The sequence below is a fragment of the Vanessa atalanta genome, chromosome 20 (assembly GCF_905147765.1).
Source record: "Vanessa atalanta chromosome 20, ilVanAtal1.2, whole genome shotgun sequence".
Classification (NCBI taxonomy): domain Eukaryota; kingdom Metazoa; phylum Arthropoda; class Insecta; order Lepidoptera; family Nymphalidae; genus Vanessa; species Vanessa atalanta.
The window spans coordinates 2,341,239-2,359,115 of NC_061890.1; the positions used below are offsets into that span (position 1 = coordinate 2,341,239).

A 17,877-nucleotide genomic window follows, 5' to 3' on the forward strand; every position below is an offset into this window, starting at 1 on the left:
TTTGTCGTCCAGTCGGATTATGATCCATGATAATGATGAGAAATGGTCACTGAAGAACATCATCAACGTTATCTTGAGGAACACTTGGATTCAACAATGATATAGCTGATGAAATGACAAATATTAAACAACATTAGAAACAGTCTAAAGCTTATTATCGTAGGTACGTATAATTGATTGCAGTAGCCAAAAAAAAACACATAATTACCTTGCACAGATAAGCGAAACATGTTTGACAGTAATTATGTAAAAAGGCGAACGGGTTTTTTTATCCGCTACCTGGCGTTACTGATTTTGAATGATTACTAAATATAATATAAATAATTTCAATCGTTTTAAGTTTATTGCATTTAATGATGTCCGTTTAAAATTAAAGGGCGAAGGAGACAGCGGCGAAGCGAGCACTCCGGAATGGGACAAGCATTCGTCGTCTTCTCTCAGCGAAGTCTCCGTCGCTTGTCTGCAGGATCGCATCCTGCAAATGGAAGAACACCATTACAGGTATGAAATAAAACAGGCAGACAGGCAGACGAGCCAACAAATGGCACATCAGTTTCGCCCTTGAAAACTAATACTGTAAAAACTCTTTAAACTGTCATTATGCTGTCAAAAATATAATCAAAGATAATATCCTACTAATTGTATAACTATCGGCGTTTGTAGTTTGAAGAGTGAGTTTGTCAGTATTGACTCCCACTCCCTCTAAACTGCAGAAGCCTTGCTTCCAAAACAAAGCACAACTCCCGCTAAAAAAATGCTGAGGTGGATGCTAAATTAAGAATTATATTTAATTACATAACCGTATATTAATTCAATTGTCAGTAATGTTATTATTTTGAATTTTTAGTAGTTGACATGAATATAAAAATTGTCTTCTATTCAATTGTTTTTTAGTACGAGTGAAGAACTTCAAGCAACCCTGGCCGAACTTGCCGATTTACAATCTCAGTTGGCCGACGCACACGCCGACAATGAAAGGTTAGCCGACGAGAAGCAAGTTTTATTGGAATCTCTGTGTCGGCAAACTGAAAAATTAGAAGATAGTCGAACGAAGGTTAATATATGAAACAGATTTTTATATTATAATTTTTATTTATTGTTTTGATTTTTAATCTATAATTGTTTATGGTAGCTTAAAAGAGATTTTGTCTTTTCTTTTTTTCAGGTCGATACGCTCCAAGAGCTGTTGATGAGAGAAGGCGTGGAGCCCGAAACAGTTGTGTCAGGCGATGTCGACCAACAGCTGTTCGCTGTTTTAAAGGTGAGATCTTTAAACATGAATACATAATGTGGATTAAAAGTTATAAAACTATCGCCCAAACGCTGCGCAGATACATTTTAGATAGAGATTAGAACTGACCATGTTGTTCTAAAAATTTAGGAATTTTTCATACAACACTAGACAATATATAGGCTCGTCTCAAATTGTATACATCGCCAATATTAAAATTTTAAATATATTTTTCGATTAAAATCATTTGCAACCCTTAATTCATATAAAATGAAAATGTGTGTTTGTTTGTTTGTTGCTTGATCTTTCTTTCACGCAGCACCAGACGAACGCTTAGCGTGATTTCTAGATGTCACTCAGGACTCGACTTGAGGTTTAGGGGTTGGTCGCCATGTGTTGGACAAGAAAAATGTAACCTGTCTTTCCTTAGAGTTTCCTTCACACCAAATTTTATCAATTTTGGTTCAGTGATTGGGCCGTGAGAGATCAAAAGACAGACAGAAATAATTTCTCATTTGTAATATTAGTATAGATTACGAAAACTAGTATTTTTCACTATCTTAAAGGTGTCTCAAGAAGAACGAAGACTTCTACTGAGCAAACAGGAACAGCTCGAAGCTGATTTGAATCAAACGAAAACGACGTTAGAAGAGAAAACCAAAGAAAATGAATCATTGACTGAAAGAATTCGGTGAGTACACGCGATTGGGTTACTGTTGACAAGTGTGTAGTATGTCTCTTTCTGTCAACATTGATTTGACATTCGAAAGAAAAATACAGCATTGTTCTGTTAAAAGATTGATTAGTTGATTAACCCCTAAACAAAAGTTATAAGTTAAGTCGTCAATCATAATACCTTCTAAACTTCCTATTTCTGTCCGCTGTCAAATAGCTGTATCTTATGTTATTTACCCTCTTAGCTTTGTAGAATATGCAATAAATATGACACAATGAGTTAAATAAATATCTTGTATTGTGTATCGAAAATAAACTTAACTTGGTAGTGTTAATATTTTACATGGAGTCGATGGAAGGACCTTTGTTCAGATAATTCAACCATTAAGTTCAAAGGTATAAATACGAGTGTGTTGTCTGGGCGCGCAGATCGCTCGAGCTGACCGCGGAGCGCGCGGAGGCCGAGCGCTGCCAGTGGGAGCAGGAGGCGGGCGCGGCGCGGGAGGCGGCCGTCGCGCGCCAGCAGCAGATCACCACGCTCGGGGACCTGCTGGCGGCGGCGCAGGCGCAGGTAGGCGCGTGGCCGCGGCGCGACGGCGAGGCCGCCGCTCGCAGCTCTGACGCTCCGGTCGGTTCGCAGCTGGCGGGCGCGGCGGAGGGCGCGGCGGCGGCGGAGGCGGCGGCCACGGCGGCGGCGCGGCGCGAGGCGGACGCGCGCGCGCACGCGCTGGCCGAGCGCCTCGCGCACGCGCAGCGCCAGCTCGACCGCGCGCACTCCGACGCGCGCAAGCTGCACGACGATGCGCTCGTGAGTGTCCGGGAGCTCCGGGAGCTCGGCTGCCCTCTTAACGTCTACTCGACGAGCCCGGGGCCCGGTCCCGATCCAACTATGACCGAACCGACCGATTAGTAGAATTGGGGACCCGCGATCTACGCTGAGTCTAAATTATAAAATTTTGATTGAATTGCAATTTCCCAGGTATCGAGAAATACCGCAAAATCTACAATATCGGAGTTGGAGTTTCAGCTCGAACAGTTGCGTCAAGAGAAGTCGGCTCTTCAGGGAGAACTGCAGACCCTGCAGGAGAATTCTTCCGAGTTGCAGATACAAGTAAGTTTTTCAAAATTATATATATTCTTGGTTCATAAATCGTCACGAATTAGATTTTTATTCTAAAATGTGAATATACTCAGGTGCAGGTAGCGACGGACGAAAAACTAGCACTCATGAGTCGCGCGGGAGAAGCGCTCGCACGCGCGGCCGACCTCGAGCGGCAGCTGCAGGACTCGCGCGCGCGACTGGCGCAGGTCACGCGCGACCGGGAGAGGGACGTGAGTACCGCGAGAGGGAGATAGAGATACACACGTGTGAGAGCGGGACGGATATATGTTAATCTGGGAACTCAGCGAAGAGATTTGTAGATAGAGAGTACTGAGAATGTGACTACAACCTGCAGTGCGATTCTGAATTCACTTGGTATCTCACTTGTAGAATGTTAGTAACCGACTTATGGTGATACGACTTTTTGATCTGTGTGTCCTATAAATCACATTTTGACATTTTAAAATCGTTTTCGGAAGTGAGTGTCGAGTCTCTTCTCACAGAATATGTTGAATTTAAGTCGACATCAAATTGTACATTATTCAAATAAAATGTAAGAGTGAGTGAGATAGATGTACTTGTTGTGAAAATGTGTGAGAGGTCATTTGTAAAATATATAATGTAACAATTATTATTATTGTTCGATTAAACATTTATTACGTTACAATTATACTAACTAACACTAAGTGGTTAGTGTCTGTTTAATATTTGGTTTATGTAATGGCTTGGTGACTACGATTTACGTACTTTACGTTCAGGAGGCAGAATGGAAACAATTCCAGAGCGACTTGTTGATGACTGTCCGCGTCGCAAATGACTTTAAGACAGAAGCCCAAAGAGAACTAGAGAGACTCGTCTCAGAGAACAAGATCGCGAGAGATCGCATCCGACTGCTCGAAGATCAAATGCACTCTCTTAAAGGTAAGTGAGGGAGCAAGAAGAGACAAGTTAGAGGGAGACAGCATGAGAGCATTACATTTTGGTGTTAATTGTAATCATGATTAGAATATTTAAATTTTTCTTGCATGTGGTTTTTAAAGTGAGCGTAGAAGTAGAAAACGAATTCGATATTACGAAGAACGATATTTAGTCAATTGTTGTATGTAGATCGGTTTCAGAATATAGAGTTTGTATTCAATATGTGTTCCTTTTATACGTGTTTTCTATTGGTAATATATTTTTATAAAAAATGTCTCCAATGTGTCTGGCGTGTGGGGCTATGTACTTCGGCGAGTCGGTTCAATTCGTCGGTATTCGTCGAACACCAAAGTCGACCCGAAGCCATTACAACACATGGTTCGCCTGAAGCGGCGCTCCTGTCGGCAGGCTTTCCTTAAATTGACGTGTTTGGATTGACTCGTCACAATTTGGCTTTCGTTCTTAAGCATGTTGGTCGATCGGCAATTTAATTTTACCGCCCGGCTTGGCTCAGCTACGTAACTCCACGTGTTCGATTTTACCGATCTACGCAATAATGCTGACCCGCCAATGTGAGTAGCACGTCTGAGAGAAACGTATAAAATGAACACTGACACTGATATAATGACACTTGAGTTACAATTTTTTTCAAAGATTTACTCAGTCTAAAGTCATTTTAAAGATAACTCATTTGAATTACAAACTATATTCATTTGACCATTTGTACAAATATTTAAAAATCCCTTGACTTTCTGCTTTTGTAGTAGTAAGATCGCATGTGTAATAAATAGAATTAAAATAAAACAAATACGAAAGTAAAAGAGCAAAATTAACAACATTATCACGCACTAATTGATTCTATGTGAGGCTTTCAAATGTAGTCGCAGCCATAGAACTAACAGAAAAATTGTCGTCTAAAATATTTAAAATGTACATAAAACATAATTTTAATATAATTAATTTGTCTAATTAAAATTTCATGTACCGAAACAGGTGTTGAGAGTCAAGAATCTATGGATAGTACACAAAATTATTCTGACGGAAAGAGCTTGTCAAAAGATTCTGAAAGCTTCGATTCTAACAGTGAATGTTCTTCGATAGACGTTTTTAAAAATATAAGATCGCGATACTTATCAAGAGTTCACAGCGTGAATGAACTGCCTAAGGTTGAAAGTTTGGTAGATCAAGCTTTCTTTAAAAAAATATCTCAGAGTGATTCAGAGGAATGTGCATCTAACGAGCTTAAACTTGAAATAGATAACGTAACGACAGATGAAACTAATGATGATGACAGCTACAAATCGAGTTTCGACAATAGAGATGATTATCAGAGTCAAGTTTTAGCTGAAGCAGTTCTAACTCCCATTGCAACTAAAGGACTGAAGCGACAAGATGCACTCGATGTTTTCGCAAAGAAAATAAATCGTCAGGATGCTTTAGACGATTTCGCTGATTCAACCAATGACAACGATAACTATAATTCTAGGTCTGAATCGGATAATATAAAAAAAATAGGACGAAATACTATTTTTAACAAGAATCTCTCAAATTTATTTAATGGTAAACAAAAGTCTTACAGTACAGATAATCTTAGTACGAATTCCGAGTTTAAAAATGCTCTTACAGAAGCAACTAGCATAGAATTTTTCGATAATACTTACAGTCTTAGTAAATCGTCTTTGTTAAGCGATGGATCAGACAGTGTTTTCTTTTCTCCGTTAGAGACAAATAATAATGTTATTCATGCTAATAATAATAATAAATATATAAACGAAACAGAAAGTGCGAAAGACATTTCTTCCGAAACTATCGAAGAAAAAGTATTGAATTTACCCGTGGTAAAGGCCGAATCTATTCTTCCATTTCCTTATCCAGAAGACATAAGTTGTAAAAGAAAATCTGACATCGCTTATGATGTATATCGTCAGCCACCAGAAAGTGATACAGGCTTAAATAAAACAATTGAAAACGATTTTAAAAAAGTAAATGAAGAATTAAAAGTTAACTTTAAGGCAGCCTTGGACAGAATAAGCGGCAACGATAATCTTACTACAACGTCAAATTTTTTAACTATGTCTGATACAACTGCAGATTCAAATATTCTAGAAATAGATAATAAATTAGATATTGTAAATAATTTTGTGCCAGTAAAACGTCTATCTACTTTCAAAGGCGAAGAAAATATTGTTCAACAAAACGATTCAATCAACAATGTAAAGGAAAAGTATGTCATCGATTTCTTTGAAGATAAAGTAACTGAAGAATTTCAGAGTAATGAATCTTCACAAGTAACAAATAATGATAAAGATCCACAATCTTCCTCTAGTTTAAAAAGTGAGAAGCTTTGTAATGATAATGTTACACCAGAAAAAGAAGACACAAATCTTAGAAGTACGAAAAGTGTAGATTCTATAGAGCTAAATAACTTGAATGATCCGAAAACAACACAAGCACCACTCGACGATAACGTCAGTTATCATTTAAAAATAAATACTGTCACTGATTTCGACCCTCCAGACGTATCTTACGCTGCCGAGACACGCGATAATAAACCGAATGACGTTGACAATAATGTTAAAACTCTTCTAACTCCAATAAAGCTAGTAAATTCCAGCGTAGATCGTTCACCGACGCCGATAATACTTAGTCCTGTTTTAATTCAGCCAATATTTTTCCAACCTAACAATGCACTTTTAGAATTTAATTTAACGAATGATACTAAAAAAGGAACAGTTTATTATGACGATATCGATCAAGTGATTACCAAAGAAAATTCTACAAAAGATTCTGAGAGTAAGCGGAGAGGGATTTATCAGAAAAATACTAAAATAAAACCACTTCCGTTTCTTACTTTGAAGAAATTTGGATCGAATGAAAATGTGATGGAATCCAAATCGTCTTCACCGAACAAAAGTCCTACGAAAACAGTAGTCAGATTATCAAAAACACCAGGATGGCTAATGGATAATCAGTACTATCAACCCATGCAGAATGTACCTTTTGTTATAAACACAGCTCAGACATTTGTCAAAGAAACATTACCAAAACCAGAGCTTCCGACGAAACGAATAAATTCCAACCCATTTACACCCTTTGAACGATCAAAGCAAGTACAGGAACAAGAAAATTATTACGAAGAAATCGGAGAGCCCATAGCATTAACTCAAACGATTAACGTCGCAGACGACGAGAAGATATCAAACAAAACGTCGACAGCGGAAGATTTTAAAAACGTAACTCGGGAGGAACTTCTTAAAGTACCGAGAAGACCAAAGAGGTCAAAGAAACATGAAACAACAGTACCAAGTAAATCTAAATGTGATAAAAGTGCAGAAAAAGGAATCGATACTATGACCAAATCCGTTATATCCTTATCGCGAACTCCGAGTGCAAACGAGAATGCTAAAAAATCCGGATCTGTTTCGGACATCGTTCAAAATTTGGTTAAAAATCAGAACGAACCCGTGCCCCAAGTACCGTTAAGAAAGCTTTCCCTTCAGTCTCAGAAATCACCTAATACAGAAATTGATACGGGTTCGCTTCCCCGCTTACGAAAAACTTACCACTGGAAGACGTTGGAACACAAACGACTTTCACATCCTATAAGGTCATTAAACGACACCTCGCCTTCAAGACCTCTACGTAAGTTAGGCTTTGTGCCCCGAAACGTCCCGTGTGATATCTGTGAATGTAAATAACAGTGTAAGACTTGTTTTTATGTATAATTGTGTGTCGTTTTCGTGTTTCATTCGGTGGAGGTGTTGTGTTGGTCGTTGGTCACTGTAAGCAAGCTTCTATATAGTTTTCATGATATATGTGTATGAAAATAGCACAATTCAACATATCTATGTCCGTTTAATATATTCACGAAACGATTTATTTGCTTATTTATAGTCTACGAAAATTATTTAAACTTTTCTTAAAGATTAAAATACTACAAATAATATATATTAAGGTAAATGTATGAAGTTGACAGCAGGGTGATTCTGTAAGAATTCACTTCGTATCACACTCGTAAAAACGTTCGCGTTCTGTGGTTTCGGATTTATTTCTTACTGAATAGTGCGGATATTAGTGTTTTGGAAAATTATCATTTATTCAACTCTACTAGCCGCATACAAAACGAATCGTTTCTGGAATATATTAACTGGGTATTAGTAGATATTTAAAATCATAAGACATTACCAAGCTAGCCATGAACGCTGTATAGATTTGGAACTTTAAGTCAGTACTTACTTACTTAAATATTGCACAGTATTTAAAAAAAAAAATTCAAACAAGGAAAACGTTAAACAATATGGAAAGAGGTTTTATATATGTGTAAAATATTATTATTGGTCAAATTTTATTAAATAATTCGTTTAAGTTATTATATTAATAAGTGAACAGTTCTTTTTATTATTTAATTTGCGTATCGCTTTAAAAATATATTGGTGTTGGTAAATATAATTATGATTGGTCGGTTTTGGGTTAAATAATTCAGTCATTTGAGGATATCAATAATTTCCTAGATATTAGACGACCATTATACATTAGATAGCTACAATATCTTAGAAACACGGTCATAAATTTTATTTAATTTTCCGAAAGTATCGCCTGTTTTATATTCATTAAATCGTCTATATAAATGTAAGTAATATACTAAAGTATGTTGAGATGAATAAAATGATTAAAAATTAAATTCCCAAATAAATGATTTATTTTTAATAGTTTCTATTGGTACATAAGATCCACTCGTGCAAACAAGAAAATCATTATCATTGCAGTAAAATTAGGCTTTCGTTTCTTCTCTTTAACGGTTTTAAAAATACATTGACAAGTTACAGTTTACATTCGAAAATAGTTTCGTGACCGTGAGACCGTAGACGTATACATCCCGTAAGACCATAGAGCACTAAATTTGGTCGCACTTTTCATACCAGCTATACCTCCTCGAACAGAAGAGACGCCGCCTCCTCCTCCGCTGCTGTCCAGCGCTTCCCTCCAAGACATCATGGCGACCGCCGCATCGCATAGACGGACTAAAGGTAACAAATATACTGACGCTCTTAAACTTAGATTTTTTCTCTTAACATATATAATATATACGAAAGTATCTTGTATTCTTTGCAATACCGTATTAATCTCAGTTTATATATTTTAAATGAGATTTAAAAATTATGTTCGAATATTTCGTTTTGAAGAGCTGAAAATGGAAAATTATAAAAGACGATCATAAGCTAAACGATTTTTTTAATGACTAGATCTCTCAAGAAAAGAGGGAAAGAGACAAAATGCTTCTAATTACATAATATATGTATCTTTGTCACCAATAGTACTATCTCTGTCTCGAGACTGATTTCACACAGTCTGCATCGCTTAGTGACATTTATAGATGAAGTATTTTTCAAATGATGCTTTATGCGTAATGAAATAGAGATCGTTTTTGCATTTGATTAATGTATTAGCTACAGACCATTCATTACATATAGTTTGACGAGTGAATAAGCTAGCAAGAGTACAGGCACAAGAGACATAAGATCTTAGTTCTCAATATGAGGTGGTTTATTTTTTAACAGTGCAAAATGGGCAGCTGTGAACATTTTAATATAGGCTAAACAATTTGTCTTCATATATTAAATAATTAAAAAAAAATGAAATTCACAAAACATAATAGTTGAGTCTTTTAAAACCGAAATACAGCAGTACAAACTATAGTTGTGGGTTTGTTAGTCTCTATGAATAGCGATACCTACCCTCTACTCATACCAGCTACGAATTAAACATATTCACGCAACATAATATCAAGGGTATAATTAAAATTAAATATATATAATATATTTAAGAGAGCCGGGATGGCTCAGTTGTTAAGAACGCGTACATCTTAACTGATGATATCGGATTCAAACCCAGGCAAGCACCACTGAATTTTCTTGTGCTTAATTTGTGTTTATAAATTCATCTCGTGCTCAGCGGTGAAGGAAAACATCGTGAGGAAACTTGCATGTGTCTAATTTCAACGAAATTCTGCTACATGTGTATTCACAACCAACCCGCATTGGAGTAGCGTGGTGGAATATGTCAAGACCTTCTCAAAGGGAGAGGAGGCCTTAGCCCAGCGGTGGGAAATTTACAGGCTGTTAAAACTATATAATATTATTTTTCACGTGACTATGTGTTTATGACGAGATATATAACTATGTGTTTATTTACAGGTGTAAGTAGACAAGATTCGCGTCTCTCGGTGAAGTCGCTCATAGAGAGTATAGAGAATGCCGCGAAGGCGGCCAAACAGTCGCCAGCCACCACGCCGGTTACCGAGTGGCCACAGGTAGAACTCCCTACGAACACTTAAATTAGCTTCCGTTTTGTATATTGTTATTAGATATAAATAAGTTATTTTCTATATAGTCTCATCGCCTCGTGATATTCAGTATCGTGATTATGCTTGATGGGTTATATATATATATCAAATTTGACGACCTCCGTGGTCGAGTAGTGTGTACACCGGTTTTCGTGGTTACGCTACTCTGAGGTCCCTTTAGCTTTAGCTACTTACATTGGTATAAAAGGCGAAATACCACTCACTGATTGATCACGAAATCACAGAAACTATAACACCTACAAACTTGAAATTTGCCAGGTAGGTACCTTATAGGGTGTAGACATTGAATTTGCAATAACGGATTTTACGAAACTCCACCCCTAAGGGACCTCGGAGTGGCGTACCCATGAAAACCGGTGTACACGCTACCCGACCACGGAGGTCGTCAATATATACAAAAAACCTCTCTGAAATGATTGTAACTGTTATATATAAATATATATATAACGGTTACTATAACATATCTAACTAATGATTTGTTATCTATATAAATAATGTCCAACAGGTCCAAACAACAGTAACAAACACATCGACCAACATTAAGAACGGAATGTCGGAACCGCCGCCCGCCACCAACGGCACGGCCAACTACTCCGCCAAGCCCCCCGCGCCCCGCAACAACCGGCCCTCCCCCATCACCACAGGTGTGTTATGTGTGACATTCATTATTGTCTGACTATGATTAAGCATGTCATATTTTAACTATGTTAATAAAATGTGATCTCATACGACACAGCCTCCGTGTTTTTTTTATACTGTAGTAACGCGGACGGTCAATTGGCCACCTGATGGTAAGTAGTCATCAGCTACCATAGACATAAGCGCTGTAAGAAGTATTAACCATTCCTTACATCGCCAACGAGGCACCAACTTTGGGAGCTAAGATGCACTTAAAACGGGAATACTACAATACTGAGTACTGCTGTTTGATGTTAGAATACATAACACGTGTAACATCTTTCCTATCGCTCTATTGCAATATGTGGAAAGGGACGGAAATGTGTAACAGAATGCTCGATTAGTGCGCGCTATTTAATTCGACCAATGAGCGCGCGATGCTCGACTTGGCCGTCAGTTGGTTGCAACTTTTCCGAGAGAATATAATGATAATGTGGCTTATTACCGAGATGAGATATCAGATGATACACACCATTTTCGACTAATGTAAAGCTCTCTCGTTTAAAAGGTCCTTTCGATCTTTTAATACCAAACAAATGAGACCAATAAATATAATAATAATACATTTGATCAACGTAAAGCAGTTTTATGTATATTTCTGGACAAAACTGCGTTTTGTTTAATTACATCTCTATATGTATCTATATATATAAATTAATCCCATTTCCCTTGATCGCGAATTCACCGATTTCATTCATCTTTTGTTTACAAGTTTGTGGAAGGTTCTGGAAAGAAATAATAAGAAAAATGCAGAAAACTTTAGAGCATTCCATATTAGCAGTTTACACTGATTTTCTAGAAGAGATTTTGCTAATGTAAATAAAATTGCTGTAGGATCGGGTCGGCATGTAATAAGTAGATAAACCTTAATAAACATGAAGTTGATATTGTTATGTTTACATTATATGTACATACATAAATGTTAATTTTATTTCATATATTTTGAGAATGAACATAGAGATTTTTTTTTTTTTTAACGTTACCGATTTCGTAGAATTTGTCACACTCGATGTAACTAATTCATCATTTAAATAATAAATGAACGCATGTATGTGTTTGCTTATTTTCTTACAGCATGGCGGCATGAGAGAGGAGCATAGCTCTCGCCTTATCTATTACCTAACTAACCTGTCTGTCTGTGTATCTGTAAAACCTCCCATGACTAATATAAATTTATTTCTCATCATTCTTCCTGAATTGTCCACTGTAGTGTTTGATTGATTTATTTGTAACTAACAATTTATTTTGTATCTATTGTTGTTGTCGTTGTTGTTTATGTTTTATTTCAAAATGCTTGCCATTAGATTTTATTTAATCATTATTATTTTATTGATTCAATGAAAACTCTTTTAAATGCAACCGATAAAATAATTTGCATTTAAAATTGTGCTTGGAACGATATTTAAATACTAATATTTCGGGCATTCAGTGTTGCTATAAAACGCTTACGTTTTACTTTTAAATAGAAACATCATCCATTGCGTCATTAGTGATGTTCCCTGGTGTAAAAAAAAAAACATTTGGTGGATTGTATCTAAACTCCATTACGCCTAGCGATCATTCTCGCCCCCTTTCACGGCTCTGTGTCAGTTATATTATACGAAGAATATACTATATTATGCATAATAATGCATTAATTGTTGCCATATTTGACTTCAATAATAAAACTGAGACAAAGCGCGGTGTATACGGCTTGTTGATGTGTCTAACGCGCGGGGCAGAGACTGCGGCCAGCGGCGCCAACATGACCAACATGGCCAATATGAGCAGCATGGCCAACATCGCCAACATGCCGGACGAGCAGCGCGCCCTGGCCACGCTCCAGCAGAAGGCCATGGAGTCGTTCGTGAGGAGAAACAGCTACGGAGATATATGTGAGTGACTAATGATCATTTGAATTTTGCCGTGCCCTGTGTCTCTGTGTTGTTTCGCTTCTACTAATCATAGTGTATGCTACACTGGGCCAAGTGTATCGATACACTAAACGTGTACAGGCGTACATATGAAAAAATACACCTTTTTTTATTTATTGTCAATACATTTCTATAAATATCATGTAAACACAACTGTATATTAAGTATTTAATTCTAAAATAACATTCTACGAATATCCTATCCCTTTTGGGCTAAAGGGTTTTTGAGACGGTTTTAAAGGTTATTCCACCAACCGGTTCTAATGCGGGTTGGTGAAAACACATGTGACAGATCAACACATACAGGTTTCCTCACGATGTTTTCCATTCAACGCCCACTACGAGATGAAGTACAAATAAAAGAAAATTCTTTCAGATATTAATATCTCATGGGATTCGGCTGTTTTTATAGTAAAAGGCATTTTTACCTTCTACTATACGACACTCATATTATATTCTATTTTTATTTTTAGTAACCGGTATTTTATTTTTCAATTCATACGAATATGTCTTATACGGTTTGTTACATTGAAAATATTTAAATAAACGCAACGCTGAGTATAACACGTTTAATACTAACAACCTGTCAATTTCCCTGTGCTGAACCAAGACCTCCCCTCCTCGTTAAGGTTAGGATCCTACTCCACCACGCTGCTCCAATGCGATTGGTAGACATGTAGATACACATGTGTTAGAATTTCATTGAAATTAGACACATGCAGTTTTCCTCACGATGTTTTCTTTCACCGCCGAGCACGAGATGAATTATAAACACAAATTAAGCACCCGAAAATTAACTCGTTTAAACCAGTGGGCCATCTCGGCTTTATACATGAATGCAAAAGCACGCCTTAAAATATGTCCAGGTGAGAGGAAGGATCCGCTGAACGCGCTTCAAGTGAAGAACGGCGGCTCGAAGCGCAACGCGCTGCTCAAGTGGTGCCAGCAGAAGACGACGGGTTACAACAACATCGATATCACGAATTTTAGGTGAATACGATCACTATATATTTTCACAGAACTTTCACTTGTAAATTAAAACCTTATTGTGTAGAAAATGAGCATTCGGTAACTTTGTCATATAGTTAGATTATTAGGACTGATTTCCTTAATAATAAGTCAGGCTGTACTGTAAGGGACGTCTCTGAGAAGGCGTTTTATTACTTACATGTTGACGCCTGCGGCTATGCTCGCGTTTTAGATGTCAGTCGTCAGCTGTTAGGTATAAAAAAAGCTTTTGCCCTTCCTAGGAGTTTAAACTTGCTTCATATCAAATCTAAAATGGGGTACAGGGGAAGGAGTGAAAGACACAGTTACTTTCATTTTTAATATTTGTATAGAACCGATTACTGTTTGTCTCGTCGGTCTAGCGGCTAGATCCGATGGTCCTGGGTTCAAACCCCAGGTCGAGCCGACAAAACGTTTTTCTATGGAGAAATCGTCAGTGAGGCAGTAGACTAACGCCGACCCGCGGCCGCAGCTCGTCGTGGAACGACGGGCTGGCGGTGTGCGCGCTGCTGCACTCGTACCTGGGCGAGGCGCGCGTGCCGTACGCGTCGCTGTCGCCGCACGACAAGCGCACCAACTTCTCCGTCGCCTTCGCCGCCGCCGAGTCCGTCGGCATCCCCACCACGCTCGTGAGACCTTCCTCTACTAACTAACTACTAACTAACTTTTCGAAAACTTGTTCTGTGATACATTGAGTGGTACGATTGCTGCAATCGCTACGCCAAATTCAAAATTATTAGTTTCTTAAGTGATCGCCTGAGTGGAATCCCGCGGACGAAAATTTCGTGGAATTTCCTCAGTTTTTATTAAGTCTATAAATTGGTAAACATTGTTGTAATTGTTTGTTAATTTATTAAATTCCTTTACATATCAAATAGCAACAAAACGACTCATCTTTTTTATGTATGTATATTTCATTGTTATTATCGATTTTCATTTTCAGAATATTCAAGATATGATACAACAAGAGAGACCGGACTGGCAGCAGGTGATGGCGTACGTAACGAGCATTTACAAACATTTCGAAACGTAGACTGTATTTATACCTCTATAAGGAATAAATTCGATTGATCATAGGAATCATTAATCGTTATTGGCACAAACAGATCTTCGTACGTCTACTATATTCCTATGGCAGAGGTAGTAAAGATATTAAAGCCTTATATTTATATATGCCGTACGATTTTCTTATAGTTCAGCTATACTAATCACTACAACACTATTCCACTTAAATACTTTAATCCACTTTAATTATACTTCAAAAGTTCCAATAGCAACGTTGTCAACTATCAAAACTGTTTATTACAGCTATTTTTCCAAATTTATAACAAATTTCAAAGACCATTTAGACCAGTAATATTTCAAGGTCAAAATTGTTTATTTTCCTTCTTATCCTGCCGTTGGAATAGACTATAGTATAATTTATTCTTCCAAAACGTTCTTATAACTGCAAACTAAAATAAAAAATCTTATGATAAGAATAAATGTTTAGCAAACATAATATTTGCGAAACGGAACGTTAAGGATCTAGAAAGTTCGATATTCAAAGCCAAAAAAGGCAATTTGATAGGTTGTAAAGTAACATTCCTGTAAGGATAATTTAGGATTCTAAATCAATCGCAATAGTTGAAACACTAAATATAATTTAAGCAAATAAAGAGAATAAAATGAGTTCTTTTACAATTACATCAAATTCGTTTTAGCGGTATGGCCGCGAGAGAAAGAGACAGACAGACAGAGTTACTTTCGCATTTATAACATTAATATAGATAAGTAACATTGTATAATATTCTATGCATTAAAAAAACCGGCCAAGTGCGAGTCGGACTCGCGCACGAAGGGTTCCGTACCATTGACTAATAGCTCCCCTTAAATATCTGTCCCCCTTAAAAAACTGTCTCGCTATCGTGATTCTTGAGATACAGCCTGGTAACAAACAGACAGACGGACGGACAGACAGCGAAGTCTAAGTAATAGGGTCCCGTTTGTACCCTTTGGGTACGGAACCCTAAAATCATATTATATATTTGGTGCTATTTAAATATTGCGATTGGTTTATTACGTGTGATAGTTTAAACCATGTCCGCCATTTTGTGAGATTTTGCCTTCGAGCTGTGTGAGGAATTGATAGCCGTCTTTCCATATAAAAAGACTGATATGATAGGTTAGTTGGGTCACGATCTTTTTGCGTTACTCGATAGGTTGACAATCGCCAGGGGTTGGTAACATTTCATATTAAACGTGATACTTGTAAATGTTTATTCGCATTTGTTCATTTCAATATTTATAAAATTCAAACGGTTGTTGACTTCTGGCATTTGTAAGGGTGTGTACACATAAATGTATAAAAACAGATCTCTAACGAGGTTGGCATTAAGGATTTGGTTATATGATTTTATATCATTGATATAGTTCTCTATGTGTATAAAAACCCGCAATACGTAAATAAATAGAACTTATATACCCATGAGATGAACATATACGACACACAAATGTGTATACACCTTAAAAATAAAGAAAATTAGAGTAAGATAGAGATAATGAAACGCCTTAGCATAGAACGGCCTTGGTATTGTATGTGAGAGTATATTTTGTGGTACTGAGAATAAGGTTTATAATTGTATGACTTTTCTGATCGTCTGTCCCCCCTTCTTACTATTAAGGGGGAAAATAATATGTAACACGTTTGTATGCCACTATAAATTATTATAAAATAGACTTGTATTATTGAATATTAATCAGCCTTCGGTGTCTGTATCCAGTTTTACGCCTTGTTATAATAACTATATAAACTCTATCTATAATTATCAAGAAAGTGAGAAGCTGCACCAATTATAATGAAACTTTATCGTCATAGAATTACTTAAAAAAAAACGTACTTTCAAATTTAGCATCATTATATTGTATAATCTTACACATTTACCCTTCAATTATTATGGTTTATCGATATATATATAAATAATTTATAACAGTTTTACTTAAAATATTTTTTAGGGTGTGATTAGTTAAACGTTGCTTTCTTTCTCTTTCGAATATCAAATAAGTGATGAAAGAAAGAGATGAATATATGTTTAACTACACCCCCTCCTTCGTTGTGGTCGTTAATAGAACAACCGATAACGAATCATTTATAAAGTCTTCTAAGATTGTACAAGTTACATAAGTATTTGTATAATAATAATAATTAGTATCAGAAAGACATAAAATATATTATTAAAAAAAAACTTACCGGTCTACACTATTTTAACAGGTTGTACGAGATTGTACAAACATTAATGTTTTTTCAGAAAAATCTATTAAGCAAATATATACTGTAGCAATTGTTTCGCTTTAGAACAATTTTAAATAACTAAAATTAAAAATACTTCATATGGTAACCCCTTCTGATTAAAATAATGAAATTTAACATCGTAGTCGTTGTCTATGGTCTTCTTTATTTCACTGTGTATTTATTTTTCGATATGTTATGATTGGTGACAGTTTTTGTGATACTGTTGGAGATTGAGGTACGATGATAATGACACACGCGGATTTTTTAATTTATTCTATTGTGAATAATATTTGTCTCGTAACTATATAAATGTAGTGTTTGTTTATGTTCGAAATTTTGTTAATGACAAGATCTCTATAAGAGGGAAAGAGACAAAATGCTTCTAATTATATAATATATGCATCTTTGTCCCCCAATAGTGCTATCTCTGTCTCGAGACTGATTTCACACAGTCTGCATCGTTTAGTGACATTTATAGATGAAGTATTTTTCAAATGATGCTTTATGTGTAACGAAATAGAGATCATTTTTGCATTTGATTAATGTATTAGCTATGAATGTTCGTCGTGTATAACGAATAACCCTTGTTTCGCATCGTGACTGCTGTTTGTTGAAGCTATATAAATTAATTATATATTTTCAGATACATGTATTATTGTAAATATAGCTAAAATAAAGTTCCTGGTTTATTTTACGATGTGTTTTATTATATTAATTA

At 36.4% G+C, this 17,877-nt stretch overlaps 1 protein-coding gene across 3 annotated transcripts in view; it reads left to right on the forward strand.

Moving 5' to 3' along the window:
- LOC125072051 overlaps window positions 1-17,853 on the forward strand; it is a 38,689-nt gene extending 20,836 nt beyond the window's left edge. For 2 of the 3 annotated variants that reach the window (XM_047682533.1, XM_047682534.1), the window contains exons 8-24: window positions 377-501; window positions 895-1,054; window positions 1,166-1,261; window positions 1,798-1,922; window positions 2,336-2,477; window positions 2,547-2,714; window positions 2,886-3,017; window positions 3,101-3,238; window positions 3,767-3,929; window positions 4,920-7,568; window positions 8,849-8,953; window positions 10,121-10,236; window positions 10,796-10,934; window positions 12,690-12,842; window positions 13,747-13,870; window positions 14,361-14,517; window positions 14,832-17,853. In XM_047682533.1, coding sequence (XP_047538489.1) covers window positions 377-501; window positions 895-1,054; window positions 1,166-1,261; window positions 1,798-1,922; window positions 2,336-2,477; window positions 2,547-2,714; window positions 2,886-3,017; window positions 3,101-3,238; window positions 3,767-3,929; window positions 4,920-7,568; window positions 8,849-8,953; window positions 10,121-10,236; window positions 10,796-10,934; window positions 12,690-12,842; window positions 13,747-13,870; window positions 14,361-14,517; window positions 14,832-14,921 — 4,782 coding nt within the window. In that variant the 3' untranslated portion in view covers window positions 14,922-17,853. Of the gene's footprint in view, window positions 1-376; window positions 502-894; window positions 1,055-1,165; window positions 1,262-1,797; window positions 1,923-2,335; window positions 2,478-2,546; window positions 2,715-2,885; window positions 3,018-3,100; window positions 3,239-3,766; window positions 3,930-4,919; window positions 7,569-8,848; window positions 8,954-10,120; window positions 10,237-10,795; window positions 10,935-12,042; window positions 12,280-12,689; window positions 12,843-13,746; window positions 13,871-14,360; window positions 14,518-14,831 lie in introns of those variants that run through there. The other variant, XM_047682535.1, reaches the window with a different exon arrangement.
- The last annotated feature ends 24 nt before the right edge of the window (window positions 17,854-17,877 follow it).